The sequence below is a fragment of the Pomacea canaliculata genome, linkage group LG2, assembly GCF_003073045.1.
Source record: "Pomacea canaliculata isolate SZHN2017 linkage group LG2, ASM307304v1, whole genome shotgun sequence".
Taxonomy (NCBI): domain Eukaryota; kingdom Metazoa; phylum Mollusca; class Gastropoda; order Architaenioglossa; family Ampullariidae; genus Pomacea; species Pomacea canaliculata.
Genome location: NC_037591.1, coordinates 8,957,229 through 8,977,764, shown reverse-complemented (window position 1 = coordinate 8,977,764; position 20,536 = coordinate 8,957,229). Strand labels below are relative to the sequence as shown.

General features: G+C 37.8%; 2 protein-coding genes across 8 annotated transcripts in view; one reads left to right on the top strand and one right to left on the bottom strand.

The window, feature by feature from the left end:
- Positions 1-140: 140 nt before the first annotated feature.
- Positions 141-15,896, top strand: LOC112557960 (WD repeat-containing protein 37-like). Of its 5 annotated transcripts, XM_025228130.1 has the most exons (13): positions 150-327; positions 2,843-2,894; positions 4,408-4,669; positions 5,227-5,297; positions 5,989-6,105; positions 6,732-6,917; positions 7,144-7,331; positions 7,626-7,686; positions 8,073-8,261; positions 9,021-9,159; positions 10,149-10,283; positions 12,087-12,201; positions 12,463-15,896. In XM_025228130.1, exons 3-13 carry the CDS (start codon positions 4,455-4,457, stop codon positions 12,583-12,585), a joined length of 1,539 nt encoding a protein of 512 aa, XP_025083915.1. In that variant the 5' UTR covers positions 150-327; positions 2,843-2,894; positions 4,408-4,454; the 3' UTR covers positions 12,586-15,896. The 5 variants fall into 5 exon arrangements, with proteins under 5 accessions (XP_025083916.1, XP_025083917.1, XP_025083918.1 ...); XM_025228131.1 differs by lacking the exon at positions 2,843-2,894 and having other exon boundaries at positions 141-274; XM_025228132.1 differs by lacking the exon at positions 2,843-2,894 and having other exon boundaries at positions 144-208.
- A 652-nt stretch (positions 15,897-16,548) lies between these two features.
- The window catches only part of LOC112557958 (double-stranded RNA-specific editase 1-like), a 65,473-nt gene continuing 61,485 nt past the window's right edge, over positions 16,549-20,536 (bottom strand). For all 3 annotated transcript variants that reach the window (XM_025228127.1, XM_025228125.1, XM_025228128.1), the window contains one exon: positions 16,549-19,041. In XM_025228127.1, the coding sequence (XP_025083912.1) occupies positions 18,512-19,041 (530 nt within the window). In that variant the 3' untranslated portion in view covers positions 16,549-18,511. The remainder of the gene's footprint in view (positions 19,042-20,536) is intronic.

Below are 20,536 nucleotides of genomic sequence, written 5' to 3'. Positions count from 1 at the left end.
TTTCTAGCTCTAAACCCATACCCTAGCTGCTACTAAGCCAGAGATAATTAAAGCACAGGTTGTTGTCGGTATTCTCATAATATATTCATATTCTCATAAGTACTCATATTCTCATAATGTATTCATATTCTTAAATGGCAAAACGGCGTCGAAGGGAGATAACTGCGCGCATTAAGGATTTTTCGGAGCTCTGGGACAGTCCAGCTAGGTAGGATTCGTGCTGCAGAAGTTTACTGGTACTAACGGACTTTCTGAAGAAGCCACGCATTGGATGGTAGAACAATAGCTGTTGCATGCTGTCTGTTGTCTTGCGCGATGTCGTCCCAGGTAGATGTTTCGTAATTTTGTTTCCTGTTGTGTTTTCCTGTTTGTGTATTCCATTTAGAAACTGTCGTTCGTTAATTTTAGACCAGTCGTAGTGGCTAGTGCCATGTCACTTGCATTTCAGTTTCAGGACCCTTCTCATTTTACTTTTCATTTTTTTCAAGTACTCTCTTAGTCTTCGAAACTTGAATCACAATAGCCAGAGCCACCGATAGTTGATTTAAAAAAAAAAAAAAACCTCTTTTTGCGTGTATATAATAATATTATGTTATTGTTATGCCTTATTTGTACGACTTTGATACAGATCAGACGTGTGTGGAATGTGGTGATTATTCTGCAGTGTCTGTGAATGTGCCTATATTATCCTCCCTGTATATCGGCCTCCCCACTCAGTTTTTTTCCTCACAACATTGCTTGATAGGACATCTAAGTAGAGAAAAAGTAAGTTAACAGCATCTTTAGGATCAATCACTGCAAGGTAATTTAGAAACTTTTAAGCTGTAGTTTATCTTCCAATAAGTAAGAGTTTATAATCTATATAAATACTTCTAAGGAACAGCAAGAGTTGACAAGTCTGTCAAACTTGTGTTCATTAAGACCAATGCAATTTCAAGATACTAGGTTTAACTTTGGGAATCATATAGCCAACTGGTTAAGCATTTAAGTACAAACCCTGAGGTGCACTTGTTTGATACCCATGTGAGGCAAACCAGTTATAGATACCTGACTTCCATAGACAGGAAAAAGTACACCAGGGAGAGGAGATGGACACCCTCACAAAAAAAAAAACTTGCACAAAAAAGTGAGATCATTTGACACCTCATTCACCAAATGACCTACAAAAGACAGAGTAGGGACAACCTTTTCTCTTTTTTTAAGGTTTCTTCAAAGTCTTGTAACAACTCCGACAAAAGTTTGCTTTTTATAATTCCTTCCTTACTTTCAACCACATCAACATTTCACTGATGTTACACATTTAAAACTAAATAATACATTTTTTAGCTCAAGCTCAATACTACTGGCCGTCACATTTGAGAGGGAATATGTTTGTTTGTGCATGTTTTTGCATTTATAATTTCTGTGCTGTACAAATGCTTCTATAAATGTAGTTTTAAACAGATACATAAACATGTGGTCAGATGAAGAATCAGACTTTTTAAATTATGAGTAGGAGCCTTTGGTGTTAAAGACTGTCATACTTACTATTGTACTTACTACTGTATGTGTATTTTTGATTTATTTCTTTTACTTTGAGATATACTTAGGGAAACTTTAGAACTTCAGTATCATCAGTACCAGTTTAATAAAATTAAGATCACATTTTATAAAAAAGCAAAAATGAGACATTTGTATGTTTATTATTATTATTGATAATTTTAGACAAGGTATCTCAGCAAAGATTTGGCTTCAACGTGCTTTATAAAAAGTGCAATTATAACAATATGATCTATATTGCATAGTGTATAAAATTCAACTAGTATTATATTTATATAGGTAGTATAGTTAGCTCTTCTATCTGACTTTTCTTTTGTGATCATTCAGTTCTTCTTTTGTAACTTTTGTTTTTGTGTCAATCAAATAATTACAGACCACGGTTTAACTGTGACTCGAGCAGAAAAGAGTTATTTTGAAGGAATTGTTGAAATAATGTGCAAAACAGCTACTTTTTGATAACAGAATTTTGGCATAATCTTTCCATAGAGCTACCTCATGCTTTGTCTTAGGTGTGCATGCATGTGTATCTTTTCAAATAGATAATAGTTGTGGTTGTATAAAAAAACTGTCTGGTATGTATTATTATTATCCCTCACACCACAAAATTTTGGTGTTCTGAGTACCAAGGTGTATGCTTGTATGCCTTAACATTTAGAAATGCTTGTAGGTGACTCAGTGTTTATTTGTTTCATAACAGTTGTGCAGACTGCTGCCTGCTTACAAATGAGTTGAAACACATTTTGGTTTAGGATTGAAATAAAGATCATCTTGGAATGATGTTCTCAATTAGAATGTATACTGTCTTTGTGAGACTCAAAACTCTAGCAGAAATATTCAGTCAAAATCCATACAGTGAACCTGCAATCTGCTTGGCAGATTAAAGTTGTACAACTGCTGTACAGAGGAACAAACCCTGATACTATTGTTTTCCTGACGCCATTGTGCATGGCACACAAAGCCCATTGATTGTTTAATCATATCCCTGGATATGAAAGGAGTGCAGAGCTTCTTGAAGAATCTTTTTGTTCTTTGGATAAGCAGGCAGCTTTGCTACACAAAAAAGTGTCAGGATCAAGTAACCAGTCCTTTTAAATTTGGTAGTTTTAACCCACCCACCTATCTCAGAGAGAGAGACACACACACAGATTAAGTAAGCTAGGTCTTGGCACATGACTGACTAAACTTGGCATTAGGCCTGTATTTCTTGAGTGTCCCCCAATTGTTTCTGCCAAGTTTTGTTTGAAGTTGAAGAGAGCTCACTAACTAGGTCACCTTTCTGATTATGCTTTTTTCTTGGCAACAGTAATTTGATCCACACCCAACAGTGATAGATCAACCAGCTGAGTGTTCAGGAGGTTAGTGTGTAAGCCAGATTTAGTTTCTATCTGAAGATACTACAGTTGTAACAACAGCAGAAACAAAAAAAGATTCTATCCTTTTCTGTTTCTGTCTCTTTCTTTTTGTCTCTGTCTCATTCAAGCAGAGATAAATTTTTATTAATATTAATCATCTCAGAAATAGAGAAGGGCATTATAGGACAGCTTTATCTTAGCTTCACAGAGTCCAGTTACCTGAAGATGGCTCAGTACTTGAAGGTGAAGAATAATGTAAAAATAGTGGAGACAGCAAAGTATACTAAAATAGTGTAAGTTTCCAGCATCTGTTATTGGAGGGGTATTTTTGCAAATATAAGGAAAACATGGTGGCAATAAACTAATTTACCCATCATGCTGGCCTTATTGTATGTGAGTTAATAGCAGATGATGTAGACTACAATCAAGAATGGATGTCCCATGTGTTGTTCTGTTTGCAATGAACTTAATGAAACTGTTTTATTTTCAAATCAGCCACTAAACATGTGTGATTCTGTAAATATTATTGAGGATACAGACATATTTCTTATTTGCATGCCTTCTGGAAAAGACTCCTGTGGTATCTTGTGTAAAGTAGGCAGCTTATCAATAAATGATCTTTTTCACAAGTTTTTTTATTAAGAAAGCACCTTCTAATATTGTTTTTCATAATACATGTAATGTGTTTCCCACAAAATAAGCCCTAGAAAGATTTTCAAGCTGCTTGTGATATAAGCCCCAGTTAAAATTATCAGCTAAAGGGACAGATTTCATTCGTCCATTGAAACACATGACGAACCTATAATGAATACAGTAAGGATATTAATATACGAATAAATAATGTTACTACTTATCACACTGTTCAAAAAGAAGATGACATAACTGTATTAGAATAAATGTAGATTTTTGTACATGAAAAAATAGTACCTCTTTTGGAGCAAAAATTAATATAAGACCTGGTCTTATATTTGGGGAGAAACACGATATTTGTCTAGACTTTACATCTATCACAAGTAAGCTCAAAATTGTGTCAAAAAAGGTGTGTAAACATTGGAGGTACGTTATCGCTGTGCTGAGACTAAGGATCTTATTGTCTATTAGCTTATAAACTTCCACAAAAATATTTAACATGCTAATTAACTTGTTTTAATTCTCTCACACATGTGTATGATCTGTAATCTGTGGTATTTTACACAAATATTTTGAACATGAAATGTGTAAAAAGAAATCAATAAATATGACTTTTGAAGATTTTCTAATACATCTCTCTCTGTGATATGTTAAAGGAAGTAGAAATGATGCTGACCACCATTTTGTTTTGTTTTGTTTTCTTTTTTTTTTTTTGACTTCTTTTAAAAATATGGTGATTTTGTGGATTCCCGATTATAGGGGTAATTAGTTCAATATCATCCTTGTGTCTCTAATGAGTTGACGATTTTGTAGTACTTGTATGCTTTTGTGGTATGCATGGTTCATTACAGCTCATAAATTGTTAATGGTAACATTCTGTGGCCAGTTTCATTGACTGGGCCGGCAGAGTATATTTGATCCTAGAGCTTCAGCATGCCAATAGACCTCTCCACCGCTAAGCAGCAGCACCACCACCATCAACAACAGCAGCAGCAACAACATCCACCACCGCAGCAGCAGGGGAAGGGGAAAGGGGTACGCATGATTCGTCGCTATCGCAGTCATACTGAAGGCAGTCGGCCTGTTTCAACTCTTGGACACTACCGGGAGGAAATGGAATCAGAAGTAACCTTGCCCCCAGTTTTCAGGTATGAGCTAAAAGAATTTCCTTAATGACATTTAAGACTGAAGAAGCACAGACACCATGATAGTTCATAGTTTAGGAAATCTGATACAACTGATGATGGTGTGTTGTATACCAAAATGGCATAGAAAACATTAATATGGCATATCTGGAGTTAACTTCATCTGAATGTTGCAGATAACATTCAGCAACAACACATTGTTTCTTGGTCTTTTTCCTTTTGCCAAGGATTGCATCTTTCCTATTCAAATTCAGCTCATGCAGATGGTGCTATTTTTAGAAATACTACCCTTTCCTTTCTTTTTTTCTTGACAAACCAGATATGATTGAGAGAAAAACATTAATATAATATTTCTCGTATCTCTATGTCATAAAATACCACCGGGATATGTTTTTTGTGGTAGTTTATGCTCTATTGCCAGCTCTATTTTTTGGAATGTTCATGTTCTCTTTAACCAGGCTGACATTTTTCTCTTATTGGCTACTACTTTGAGATGTGCTATGGGATGCACACATTTGCAGATGCATATTTGTATGTAAACTATTTTTTCTTTTACACAGGGAGAGGCTTGCAGATCTGTTCTCACAGATTGAGAAAGAATTTGAAACACTGTATGCCTCAAATGTAGCATGTGAGTATTTTGTGCGTATTTCTCTTTGATTTGCATAAAAAGAGGTGGTTGTTATTTTCTGTTATGGATCTGAAAATATAAAGAAGTCTAACAAAGTAAAAGTTTTGATCAGAGGTCCTACCAAATAAGACATCATGTTTTATCCCAAACACATAAAGCTGATATTTCATCCTTACTAGCAAATATCCCTGACACGTTTACATGCATAGAAACATGTCAGCTATAATAAAAACAGTCTAACATCAGGGGTCACAAGCACAAAAATATTTGTGTGCATTAAACCTGTTATAGATTAATTATGCATTCATGTTATATATTTAATATTGAGACATAATAGATATGATATTATATATCATGGATTAAGTATTTATCTGTTGGTCTACTGGATTGTTGTAATACATTGCAGATTTATTTTGGTCTCACAAAAACAACAGAGAATTCAATTGGTTCAGTCATGACTGACTTGCTGCATTCACACATATGATTTGCATCAATGCACACATCACATTCACATGTAATTATGTACAAGTGTATATATAATATATGCACACTGAGAATTCGTAATAGTGTGATGTATAATGTTGGTCAGCTTGCACAGAATCAGCACACATTCCCACATCCTGCATCTCAAGTTTGCACTGTCTTGATATCTAAGATCTAATTGTGTGAGTTGTTTGTTTGATCCCCTCAGTGCAAGATCGCATAGATGCTTTAACAGAACGCCTCGAGGTGTGCAGCACAGCTGGAGATGAAAAGCCCACCCGAGAGGTGCAGGATGTAGTAGACTATAGTGCTAAGACTAAACGAGGTATGTTAGTCACAGAAGTTTGCATTTGTGACAACCTTGTCTATGAAAACGTACATGTGTGTGTGTTGGGGAAAGGCTGTCGGGGATGTGTTGAAGGGGACATGTGTGTGTGTGACTCAGACATACAGGGAAACAGACCTGTATATGCTGTGGGGTGGTGCAGTAGCTAAAGTGCCTGTCATCATGACAGTGAGAATCAGGTGTCATGGGTTTGCATCTTGGCTTCAACTCTCTGAGCTGACCATCGGGGTTTGTTTTTTTTCCTGGGTATGCTGGTTTCCTCCATCCTGTTTGTGTGTGAGTAGTTCTAATTTGAACGATAGTGAATAAATTTGGAAGGTGCATTTGATACCTACTGTATTCACATTCTTTCAGCCAGCCTTTGTTGGTGGGGTAAAGGGCTTTATAAATAAACATTTATCATGATGATAATTTAATTTTAAATATCAAAATTAATTTTGAAGGATTTTGTATGTGACTGTATTCACACAATTATAATGAATACATTGAAACCGCAGGCAGCACAGATCACATTAACTCATCATGATATTTGTGCACAGCTTTCTCAGAAGTTTGTTTTGGGAAGATCCTCAGCTATATCAAAATTTCCTTTTTTTGTCTGTCAGCAGGTGCACAGTTGTCTCAAAAGATCAAAACAACTTACAAAGCCTCCACTAGCAAACTTGTCTCTAGTTTCCGTGCACCTAATACTGCATACTCCCTGGTGCGCAACTACCGCGGGCATCGAGATGGTGTTTGGGAGGTCACAGTGTCATGTTTTTCACATCAGGTCGTTGGAACTGCTTCCGCAGGTCAGTAAAACTAAATTCTTAACTGCTTCATTTTTCAAGAACATGTTTGCCATTCAGCCTGCGAAAAACATAAACAACACTCACACAATGTCAGAAGCATTGTTTCATGACTCATGTTATCAATTATTTAGTTATTTCAATAACTTCATCAACATTTTGATGTAATGATAATGCCTTGGTGTCTTCCAATGATGGGTTGAGAAAAAAGATGACTTGATTCTGGCAGATCACACTGCACGCTTGTTCTCCATTGAGAGTGGAACGTGTCTGCTTGTATATGCTGGGCATCAGGGTTCTGTCAATGCCATCCGCTTTCACCCCAACCAAGACCTAGTCCTGACTGCTTCTGGTGACCACACAGCCCACATATGGCGTGCACAGTTTTCAGCACCACTGGCTGTGCCTGACGGTCATGTAAGCAGTTATAATAATGTTCATTTCTGTTGATTATATATTTGAGCTGTGAATGTATCAAATATGTATTGTGTGAAAGCAAAATTGTGTGTGTGTACATGTATATGCATGTGCGTTTGTGTGATCATGTGCATGTGTGGTTAGATCCACATAATACTTGTGTCTTGTGCATGTATACTGTGTGCAAGCGTGTGTGTGTGTGTATACATTGCATGCATACCTTTAAAATGTTATAAAATAATCTATTCTCTTAATGCATAGTGAACATGCTTTTATTTTTTTATGTTTTGTCAGAAATCTCATTCATCTGGAGAGGATGAGATAGATGTTTCAGAAAAAGAAGATGGCACAGATGGTAGGGCCAAGAATTTCTCTGGATGCAGATTGGACTGCATTTTATAAATTTATACATTGAAGATGTATCGTGCTGTGATTTTCTTAATTTATAAAGTGGAGATATATCTCACTGTGCTTTCTTACTTGTCCTATACATTAACAGAAGTACATACTACATACTTATTTTTATCAACATCTTATTAAATTGTCTTGATTTTAAATCTTTCATAAAATGCTCTCTTTTTCACAGTTACACAACAATAATTTTTATCGCAGTGTTCTAAAATAAAATGCGCTGAAATATTTATGGAGGGTTTTTTTTTTTTTCTCTCATAGCTCTTTGTACATCATAGAGATTGTTTTCTGAATAAAACTGGCATAATCTTTTCTGTTTTTATCTTCCAGGAGAGTACGGAGAACATATTTCAGACTGCCAGACAGTTCGCAACCACCTGCTGGAGCTTAATGCACACTCAGATGTACTTATTGCTGCTGACTGGCTGGCAGGTGGGGCACAGGTTATCACAGCTTCCTGGGATCGCTCTGCCGCCCTGCATGATGCAGACACTGGCGATGTCATTAATGTCTTGACAGGTGAGTGCATTGGCGGGAAGGGAGGGGGCTGGGCAGCGAGTGTCCATAACCAGAAGATATACATAGAAATGAGAATGACTCACGATGAAGTTTGTAATAAACTGGAAGAAAGTATTGTTTTCTGTGAGAGACAAAACATGGTCTGTGAAAACAGTGATGTGTCTGAGGGTGTCACCTGTGTTGATTTGCAGGTGTGAAAAAATTGTCCCCTGACCTTTTTTTAGTCACTAGGGAGTGAGGTGTTAGACAATAAACGTTTCTCAGGGCTGGCTTTAGGTGAGGGTGGTGCCCATCTCTTCTTTGTTGCCTTATCTTTCCCACCCCTCTATTCCCGACAGCTGGGGTGGGGGTGGGTTTGTTTATCAAACGTGCACTCTCAGTTCAGATGCTGTAACCACTCATCTCTCTGGTTCTTCGTGTGTGTTCTTTATGGAATTGATATTTTTCATTAAAGAACATTTCTTGTGTCTATAAAGTTTTTTAAAGAAGTGGATTTGTATGATGGTGGAAGGAGAGGGTTGGGTTTTGCATTCCACATAAATACACTGGACTATGTTGACTACCTGCAGCCTCAAGGCTATGAAACTTTTTTTTTCCTTTTGAAACAAGTAATGACAAACTTCTAGGGCAAAAAAAAAATAAATAATAATGTTCAACTGTCTGGGTTGCTTAATTCATTCTTTACAGAAACCTGCTTGTGTAATGTAAACAGGATTTAAATTTACAGACTAAAAGATGATTTATCTGCTCTCTGCTTAGGTCATGACCAGGAGCTTAGTGATGTACATGCCCATCCTACACAGCGCCTTGTTGTCACTTCCTCCAAAGACATGACCTTTCGGCTGTGGGATTTCAGGGACTCTGCTCTTTTGGTCAACGTATTTCAAGGCCATACTCAGTAAGTATGATAATGCAGAATGCTGATGGATTTTTGTGCTCATGGGAGGTGATAGTAGATGAGTAGCGAGGCAGAGACAGTGTTTATATTTTGCTTATGTTCCAATAAATCTCTTATCTCTTACTGTTTAAGTTTTAAAGTTTTAATCTGACCCAGATGTAGCATCTAAATAGATGCTTCCTTCTTGCTGCTTAATCTGAAGAACTGAAAGGAATCACCGGATATGTACCAACCTGCCAGAAAAATTTTGGAAAAGAACTGGAACTTTTTACCCATAGAGACCATAATCATGGCATTTGAGAAATCACCAAAGCAATGCCTAAATTTACCTGGGTTTTTTTTTGGTAAATCATAAAAATAATCTTGGAGCAGAAATGACAGTTAATATTAAAATTCCGATTTGTAGAAATTGACTTTTCTAACCTAACACTCGTTGGTCCACCGGCAAAACTACTGAAAGCGGAGAGCCTCTGCCACCCAACGATCTTCTGTCGTGGGCTTCTGCCCGTGATGAACAAATGTTTCGTTCAGCAGTGCTTTAGGCCCTTCCACTGGTGCCCTACTTAACTGTGTGTTAAATGTCTGTATTGAGCAAAGACAAACAGACAATAAAGTCTGTTTTGATTTGATTTTGATAATATGTATATATGATGGACCATATATGATTGTCACTGACTTCTTTCTATCTCTCCCCTCCTTATCTTTGCCTACGATCTGCAAAGCCATCATTCACTGGCTGATGGCTTCAGAAATGATTCAACTTGGTTATACTTCCCTTGTCTCATCAATCATACGTGTGTAAAGGATTGACTATTGCATTCAACATACACCTGAAGAGTTGAATGTATATCATATCATGTCATATCATAAATTCAGAATGCAGTTTTACATCAAATGAAGTAAAGGTAGTCCTGTGACCTTTTTGTCTTATGGAATAAGTTTTAAAGACCACGCTTTCACACTTAGAATTATTTTTCCTGTTTCTTTAGACCAGTTACATCAGCAGTGTTTGCCAGTGGGGATAAAGTAGTGTCTGGCAGTGATGACCGCACTGTGCGAGTATGGGACATGCGCAACATGAGGTCTCCAATTGCCACCATCCGCACCGACTCAGCAGTTAACAGGTTTGGGCTTTGTGTGTTTGTATGCTTATTTAACATTTAAAAGAAAAACTATGCAAATTGGAAGGCAATCTATATAATGCAAAGAAAAAAAAAACCATTTGTTTGTTTACAGAGCAAGTAGGTAAGTAGTTTTCTGATTGGGTAATACCTCTGCCTGAAACTCTTGCATATAATCTTCAGTGAGATAAAATTTAGGACCATCTATGATTCCTATTCATTAAAAAATAAAAGCTTAATTGAAAATCACAGCTTAATTTCTCTGAAATTTGAATAGAGTTAACCCTTAAGTAGTAGTCATACTTTGCATACAATATTCATTTCAAAACCCTGCTTTATTGCCTCATTTACTCTTTGTGTCAGAAGAGATCAACAAAAATTATTCATGTTCATAAGCATTTATAGAATAGTCTGATGATGATGATGATGATGATGTAGTTTTATAGCGCGCCAGTATCCGCATCACAAAGATGCGCTCAATGCGCGGTGATCCCAGCAAATATATACACAAGCGTGAAAAACAGCTGGGGGAACGAAAATGGGCGAAGCGAAATTGTGAGAAGTTCAAGGTCACAAGTACACATCTTTTCACGAAGAATAACCGTTGTACAGTACCTGACATAGAAACACACTCCGCCGCCACAGTAACTGCAGCAGATCTATCAGATCTAAACGGGCCAGAGAAGCCAGCGATGTCTAGATCAGCGTTACCGTCGTGTAGCCATGTTTCCGTAAACGCCAACAAACAAGTACAATCGAAAGTATCCACACCTCAAGTCGACTGGACATTGGAGAGCAGGATAGAAGGAAGAGGTGGAGATCTGCGTCGATCGTCCAGACAAAACTTCTTGAGTCTCCGCTTCACACCGCCTCTGCGTCCTCTCCTTCTTGATCTGCGAAGTGGAGGGAGCCATGCGATGTCGACTTGCAGCGCCCGAAAACTCCGGGTAACAGAGGAGATGAACGAAGACGGAGCAAGAGCTCGGGAGTAGAGAAGCCGTGGACCAGCATGAAATAAGCTGACCGCCATCTTAATAATGTCTAGTGGTAACGGCCACAGCCATCCAAAATGATAAACGCATGCCTAACACAATGAACGTAAAAATCATCATCACTAGACACAGACGCAACACCCTAAGTCTATAACTTGACAACTAACCTACACAGGGTGAGACGAAAGCGATGAAAAATTGAAATAAATTTGAATCAGAAGTGAGAGCTGCAGACGTCGCACAGCTAGGAGCGGCCATCTTAGTTCAGCTCTGTATACATAGTCTGTATACAGTTTATGGTGGAAGCTCTATTCATAACTTTCTTTCAAAAGCTTAAAGTATTCCATTCAGAACATTTAGCAGGAAACCTTTCTGGGATTGTATTTTGGTCACATCAGTGTTAGATTTTCCTCCCCCATCTTAGCCCCTCATTCCTTTAGCAAGTTCATTTCTTTAGACAGTTTCAAGGTTTAAAGACTACTTCAAGATTTAATAAGAAAAATAGTTCTCCTTACAGTTGTATCTATTTTGTGTATGTGTGTGTGTATGTGTTTGCCTAGTTGAAGGTGCAGACAATAATGGATGAATAATGACTGGTTTTGGCAAATCTTTTGTGAAACCATCAGGTCATTATCTTGTCAACACTTTATTAAACTTGGTCAAACCTTTGTCCTTTTTTGTCTGGTTAAGATAAGCCTCGAAAGGAAAAAAAGTTGTGACAAAAATATTTTTTGGTGATACAAGAGAATGTTTTATTGTTAAGCTTGGAAATTTGAGGATGCAGTTAGTTCTGGCTCTTTTTACTTCTCGACAGAATCTCTGTCTCACCTGTGCAAAACCTTATTGCCATCCCCCACGATAACAGGCATATTCGCCTTTATGACATCAATGGTGTGCGTATTGGTCGTCTTCCCCGCAGCAATAGACAGGTATGTGTTTGGTGTATGTGCATGCAAAAGGCATTCTACATTAGCAATACATAATCTTTAACTGAGATATGACCTTATTTTTGTTGTTATTTTGCTACTTTATCTTCTAGGGTTCCATAAAGAATAGACAATTGTCAAAATGAATTTGCTTGAGATTTGTTGTGTGATTGCTTTAACCATCCACTATATTTTAACAATTTTTTGGACAGTTAAAATCCTTTGCAAAATGCAAGATACAGTAAAGTTTATTTTAACCTGCAGGGACACAGCCGCATGGTATGTGCAGTCAGTTGGGCAGATGAGGCAGCAGCAACCAATCTGTTTTCCTGTGGCTTTGACCGACAAGTGCTGGGATGGCATGTCAGTACCCAGGTGAAGGAGTAAAGTTCAGCTCAGTCAGGTTGTGGTCACGCCATCGACACATGATCCTTCACCTTGTCCGGGCAGGCCTAGGCATGCCAAACAGGTTGTGTAGATGTCCTTTATTCCACCAACTTATCGTGTGTCCGTCTGACTGTCTCTTTGTAAGAATTTTCCAAGAGGCTGCTGTTTGCTTTATTGTAGCCATTACCTGAAGGCATGTGATGATTAGGAAAGGTTTCAGCCAGAATCAGAATATAGATTGAGTGATATTGCAAGTGCTGGCCTATCACCAAATGTTTCCATGAACGTAAGTTCATGCTGGTAAAGACGATGCTTTTTCTGCCAGTGATATCACACTGTGGAAGGTATAGAAAGGCAGAATGACACATTTTTTTTAAAGTCGGACCACAGTGATTGTGCCACAAAGAAATATATCTTCAGCTTTGGTGAATTGTTGTAATTTCTTAAATAGATAGCAACTTTGCCATGACATAGCAACTTCATAAAAATTATGGCATCTGATTTTTTTTTCTTCACGTCTTTGTTTTTGAAGCAGCATTTATAGTGTCTTTAGGCTGAAAATTATGCTTGTGCAAATTAGAAAACTTGCACCATTTTTCTTAAACTTGTTAAAGAAATAGTAGCGACTCAGATTTTGACCACTTCTTTTAGCTTTGTGCTGTCACCTTTATTTAAAGGGCCACACTTTCAGTGCATGTATATCAATAACACTTTACAGAAAATTTTATAATCAAATTCTGCGAGTAACTTTACAGGTTTTGGTTGTTTTTTTTTTTTTAACAAATTTATGTGCAATTTTAGAGATGTTCTTTCACACAATAGCATTTTGATTTATAAATTTTTATTCATATTGTGATGGCAGGGTCTTTTGTATCATCTGATATCATTTGTCTATAGACAGGCTAATAAAAAAATCTACTTTATTTAGAATAACCACATGCACACATGCTAAATTGTGGATTTTGACCATGCGTTAGGTTGAGCTGCAGCAGGAGATGGTTCTGCTGCAGATGTTTGTGAAACAAAATGTGACTAATTTTGCAGTTTGAATAGAGAAAAGGGAGCAAGTTCTGAAGTGAAGTGGGGGAATCAGAAGTTGATTGCTCAATTAATCATTTAGTGTAGATCTTTGGCAGACATAAAACAGTGTAGTCTGCCAAGGAGTAAAAATATCCAACGGGTGGATAAGCACTGAGTATGCTCATTGTGGAAGTAACTGGCAGTTAATTGCTTGCAGCTTCCCACTGGGAAAGAAGTAAAAGGTGACAGCACACCTGTCCTTCTTTCAAGCCTAGCCTGGTAGTAGGTCAGCATCTGGAATTTAGGACTTGGGGGGAAGTGTTAAGTGATTAAAATTACCCACATTTTGTCTTCTTGTGCTTCTTTCTGTCCTAACCCTCACAAACAGTCCCATTACGAGTTTGCTAATCCTCACTGTCGTACAAGAGTTGACATATTTTGGAATACTTTATGCTCAAAATGTATTTGAGACCTGTTAAAGGAGGTGCCAGTTGGGAGTGAATGTTATTTTTGTGAATGTTGTAATTTCTCTGTCACAGATTTGTGGTGGTCTGTTCTTTCATTCCAGTCTCAGCATATGCATGGTTTACTATCTCTATTATTTGTGATAAGGCAAATCTTGAAGACAGCACTTTATTTTTGAAATTCTTTTAGCTGGTGTCATTGTGTGTTTTGTAGACAGCTTCAGTTTTTTTCAAACCAGAAGGGTAAACAGAACTGAAAGTTATGCGCCTAGGCAAACTTTCAGAAAACCTTTCAGAATCTCAGATTGAGACATGCAGTTACTTTCTGCCTGTTTTTGTGCAATATGCAGCTTGTGTTGGCCCAGCATGCATGTACTAATTCTATAACTATTGTACTTCTGGGTACATTTGTACAGTTTCTTCTTGTTAATAAAGGACGAAATGTCCATAAGCAGGTATAGTGTATGCTGTTTCTTTGTTTCAGTTTTGTTATTTATGTATACTTTGTTTCTTTTGTTTCAGTTTTATGTTTTTATTTATTTATAGACAAACATGGGATGAATGGGCTTTCATTTCTTTTTAACAGATGTATATTTTCTGGGAAGATTTCTTTAGTTCCTGTTATTCACAGGAGTGTGAATAGAAACTTGTGAAGCCTGTGACAGTTCTGAAAGGCTTTTTTAAAGTGTAAAATGTATAAGATGCCTGTGGCATGAATAAGAGATGAATAATAATGTAAAGTTGAATGAATGTGCCAAACATGTCAAAGTCATTTCAGACTTATTGTTGTTGACAAATATTCCTGTATTACAGAAACCTTCCATTAAGCTTTTCCTCAACATTGATTAACTTTTGGGAGATGTACTTGTAAATCCTATGTTTTGCATAACATGGGAACTAATGGGATAAAACCCAGATCAAGCCAACTGCAACCAAACTTCAGTTTTCAATGTATGATTCTTTGATTTCAAGTTTTTGCCTGTTACAGTCTCAAAACATGTAGTAGGCAGTTTTACTCTCTGTCTAAAAATCTGCCAAAAAAGAGTACTGCTTAACAACTTAGCATCATCTGGAAAAACACAATCACACACACTGCCCTAGTTATTTCCAACATAATATATGGAAACTGAGATGACTTCAGAATTGTGTGGAATCTCTGGCAAGGGTGGACACAGTATTCCATTTATAACAATTTTCTCTTAAATGTGGTAATTTGATTTTTTTTCCTGCCCACACCTTTGCTGGCTGTTCACTATTATTACTGGAACTTTGTAAATATTTTTGTCAGCACAAGTGTTGTGCACCATTTGCTATGATCACATCTTCACTTAAATTATCTTCTGCTTCAAAATGGCCTGAGTATATTAAGCTTCCCTAGTCTGAACATTATGTTTCCTTAAAAAAAAGTTTAACTCTCTGTTGTTGTTTTTTTTTTTTTTTTTTGGAAGCACATTTTGCAAAATTTGTCTCTTAGAGCATAAAGGTTGTTAAAACTGAAACATGGCTAGCTTTGATGAACTCTACGCATCTTTATATTTAGAGGGTGAAAGCTGAAGCTTTTCTAATAAATTTTCCACAGGCTTCACCTAAGTATCAAATGTAAAACCCATCGCATTTGACTGAGGTTCCATATATCAGCTACGTCTGTGGGTTTGCCTTTGTGCAGCTGCAAATCTGTAGTGTCCTTTCTCTCCCTTTCCTGTAACTGTAGAAATGTGGCTGTTGATTTTGTAATACAGTAGAAGTTTGGCATTGCTAGAAGTATTCATGGGTGGACAATAACAAGTTATTGAGAAGCATTGGTGTAATAAAGAATGTTTTATCACACTATCATTTGTTGCTAATTTTTGAAGACAGTATGGTTATCTACATGCATGTTTTGTGAAGCCATCATTCCTGTCCAGACACATCTTTGTTACTATCTTCTGTTCATGTGAAACTGATTTGCGCACCTTCAACATTCCTTAATACACTCTCTCTAAACATGAATGCTTTAGTCCAGGCTTCAGGCACTAGAGCAAATTAGTTTGGACAAAGCTGGTTGTATTCTCTTTGGATTAGGTATGCCAACCGTATCTCCTCTTGCAATCAGTTAATTATGGATATGACTTGGGTATATCCTGTCAATGTCTATCAAATGAACAATCTTTCCTCCTCTTGCACATTATTGCAAGTGGTTAAATATGGATATAAACTTGCTCACTTCCATAACCTATGGCAGGTAGCTCATACTTAAACTCTTTGCATATACCAGTTTTTTCATGCGAAGCGAGTAAGTAAGAGTGACAACTGGACATTTTCTGAACAACTAAACTGGAAAAACATTTCATAATATGATTTTAAAGATGGAATTACTCCATCTTACATTTCACTGATCCAAAAGGGTTTTAATTTGATAACTGATCAAAACTGAGTGACAGGAAAATTTTAATAGGAAACTGACTGTGTGCATGCCAGACTTAAGATTTCCAGTCTTATAATGTGGACCATCAGAATGTTTATTAAACATGCAAACAACAACACATACTCCAATCAACACAGAAAAATCAATTATCAATTTCCAGATAATCACATGACAAAAGGCAACCATTTTTTTAACTGATTCCCACCCTGCCTGCCCTATTCGTTTTTTAAAATTAGTTTCAATGCTGCCATCGCTTGAAGTGTACTGATCTTAAAATTCCTTCTGTAAAAACTACTTGTTACAGCTTTAAGAGAATGTGTCTGTGTCTATGTGTATATGTATGAGTGCCCGTGTCATGTCCTGTAAGATATTACTGGTCTTAACCCTCTTAGCATAATGGACCACAATTGTGGCTTTGCCAGGAAGCACAGGGTAGGTGATTTTCATTATTTTCATTGCATAGTTCAAGTTTTGTTCCTTTACAAAACATGTGTAGATTTCTTGGTCTAATGCTTTCCTCAGAGCAGCAATAAAAAACTACCCAATGTTGTCTTCAGTTATAAACCAGTCAATGCGATGTTATATTTTTATGTGGTGCTAAGAGGGTTAACAGCTCACACACAGACCCCACTTTGGTTAAATGTCAAGAATTATGGAGGAAAAAAACCATACTCAAAGACTTCTATTACTGCTATGTTGAACTAATCCAATTGTAGGCACACACTTAAAGCTACATAATGAAAAGGAATGCTTGTGTCTTAATAATTAAAAAGCAAATCGTGGAAACAAACATGATTTCCTGTGACTGCATTCATTACAGGTTATTCTGTGAGCAAGTATCAGTAATATAATGCTGACAAGTGGATGAAATAAGAGTAACAAATAAGAATGCTGGAACTAAACACACAATGTGATCAAAAGTAAAATTCAAACATGCTAGCATTTAAAAACAACAACAAAAACCAGTGAACATCAGACTGCATCAAAGCTGTTACATCTTGCCTTTTTTGTTACTAATACTCCCCTATAACCTGTGGCTTTATAACCATCTTGAAAAGGTGGATTTTGCACAACTCAAACCTGTGGAGGCACCTCCACATTCTAATTTCCTGGCTTCTGCAGTGTACTTAAATCATCCACAATGCAATGATGCCCACTGTGAATGAGAAAAACATGGCAGCTAAGGTGAAACAGAGTATGAAATCCCTCTATGCACAACATCCATCCTGTAGTCAATCCCTGATCCTTCATGCTTTGTTTTCTTGCCTCCTTCCTTTTCCACTTACCTATTCCATTCTTTGTACACACCCTATTATTTATTACACCTGGGGCTTCAATGTTTAGGAAATGGCCTACATTAAATCCTTTAGATATGAACCAAATCCATTCCAAAAGTGGGTTTCCATTAGCACTCAGCTCATGAGCCTCCAACATGTATCACTCAGCACTAATTAATAGACAAGCCAATGTATACAGTTATAACTATTTGTGCATAAGAAATGCCATTTAAATTTCTGCCACAATTGTAATTTTGTACTTATTTCAAATTTACTGCGCATGCATATTCACATCTTTAAAAGTTTGTTGAGCTGGAGGTTCAGATCTAGAGGATTTATTGTATTTTAAATTAAATATTGTTATTTATCAAGAGATCCTTGTTACCATATATTTAACAAAATAAACGACGACTCCCAATAGTAACTTGCAAATTATAATCAGCTTTAAGGGACTGACAAATCTCAAGATCTTTTGTCATGGTTTCTCTATATCCTCGTTTTCTTATTAGCCTCTCTCCTCTGTCCAACATGGCCACTCACACATGCACACAGAGATTTCCTTCAGATACATTGAACAAAACGATGTAACACCAAATGCTGTCATTAACTGATTTTGCAGGAAAATGAGCAGTGTTTATGATACCCTTATCATACCCTCTTTTGCTTTTCTCCCACCCCCTATCCCAACTTCCACCAGCGCAAAAACATACAAAACCCCACTTGACTGCTATGCAGGCACCAAGACACCGAGACACTATGCTTCAAATAGGAAGTTCAAACTGGTCACTCTCTAAGGGTTTCTGAACCCAGGAGCCAAGCCCCATTTTGTGGAATGCCTGGAACAACTCGCTCTTTAACACCTGGTACCTGGTGTGTGCAGCCTTGGCCTCTCCATAGACATGGGGAGGGTTTGATGGATCAGGCAGCTCTACCAGTGTAGGAAGGCGCTTAATGATGGTGCCGTAAAGGGCAAAAAGATTGTGCTTGCTCAGCCGTGACTCTGATCCTTGCTCTGTGCGGCCTGTTGTTGGGTTCACCACCTCCAGGGCCAAATCGCCCAAGGTCCAGTTCACGCTGTTGTTGGGCGCTTTGCCAGGCTGCCGTGACTCAGGATTTGAAATACCACTGAGGAAGGGACGGTTAAAGCGGAACGGTGGAGTAAGCTCTGGCGAGGAAGCCAGACAGTTGATACGCGAGTACACAGCACGAGACAAATGGTCACCATGGTAGAGAGATCCCAGCACAAGACTGTCCAGATAAACCGGTTCGATGAACAAACCCAGCAACGATCCTGCAACAAATTCAGCAATGTCTTCAAAGTAACTACATGTGCAATATGCTTAATCTTTCATTAAAACTGTAAGTCATTCATTTATCAAAAGCATGATCATGAACACAATAATGTGTAACATCAAATGTAAAAATGCCCAAAGCATAACTGAAGGCAAAGAAAAAGGAAAATATATTTAAAGTGCTTGAAAGATAGCTGATGTCCTCTCTTTCTCTCACGGTGTACAGACACAGATGCGCCCAGAAATAGGAAATAAGTCTATGGCTTCTCCAAGCAAATTGCTTGCAAAAAAAAAAAAACGCAGATTGTAAATTGGGGTCAAGTTTGTATTGGCAGGGCAGAGCACTGAAGGTGAAGACTGAGTTCTCCTGCTGGAGGCCTAATTTCCTCTACATCTATTATTCATGGAACTAGAACATTCTACAGCGAAACAAATCTCTACCTTGTAGCTCTTCTAGTTTATTTATTTTGCATGAAACAAGAGGGAAGGGCCATGGAGATGCAATGCTCAATGCTTTTATCTTCTAGGTCTCATCCCACGCCAACTCCTCTCCCTCTCACAAAAAAGGAATGTTTTCCGCTAAGCGATGTTATACTGCCCAAGAGAAGGCTAAATTCAAAACATGCACAAGATCGTTAGACGTGGCATAAGTGTGAAGCCTAGCAATCTAACACCAGAAATTTCATCACAATAAGAATTTCTGTGAAAAGGAGAAGGAAATCGTTAACCCTCTTGAAAATCCTTTTCTGGGTGTAATACTGTGACGCTATACCTGTCTTCAATCCTCAATGAAGGGAAATGATTAAATTCCATAAGACTTAAGCTGTCGGTGTCTCAAATATCTAATAGAATGTAATTTATTTTTTCCGAAAAGATGAGCTGTGTTCAACATGCTATTTCATAAAATATGAGAAGGAATTTGCGGCGGATAGAGATGAGGGATGATGTTCACAGTTTTCAGAAAAATATTACCCTGTACAGGTCTTTGGTAGAGGGGAGGGAATCTATATTTTAGCACAATGAGAGAATTTAACAGAAGACGTATGGAAACTTCTCTAAATAAAAACTACAGCATTAAGATTGTGGCACTTTTCTTGCTATAAACTCTATTTTCGCTAGGCCGGTCCTCTCTGACAGTCGGTAAGCGCACGTTCCGTTGGCTATCGTCTGCTGGAGCGCTACGGGCGCCACCTAGTGGTCCGCAGGCGGCGCTACTCGCCCAGCAAAAGAACAGCGGCATAGAAAATGGCCGGTCTTTTCCCCACCGTCTTCCTCTGCAAATCATGACACGAGTGTGCTCATAAATTCGCCAGATGACCGCGGAAAGTGTACAAACAGAGGGAGCTAGGGGTTGCACACTTCGCGGCCAAGCCCCCATCCCCTCCCCTTCGATCGCTTTCTACTTCTTTGGCGGTGGCCCACTGACCTACATTACCGAGCTTAATGGTTGGAAAATTTCGCCGCGCGCGAAACCGGTCACGTGGACAATTACAC

Coding starts and splice junctions, on each gene's coding strand:
- LOC112557960 (XM_025228131.1), top strand. CDS start 4,455: ATGCCAATAGACCTCTCCACCGCTAAGCAGCAGCACCACCACCATCAA. Junction 5,298..5,988: donor GTATGCCTCAAATGTAGCAT/GTGAGTATTTTG, acceptor TGATCCCCTCAG/TGCAAGATCGCATAGATGCT. Junction 12,202..12,462: donor TTCCCCGCAGCAATAGACAG/GTATGTGTTTGG, acceptor TTTAACCTGCAG/GGACACAGCCGCATGGTATG.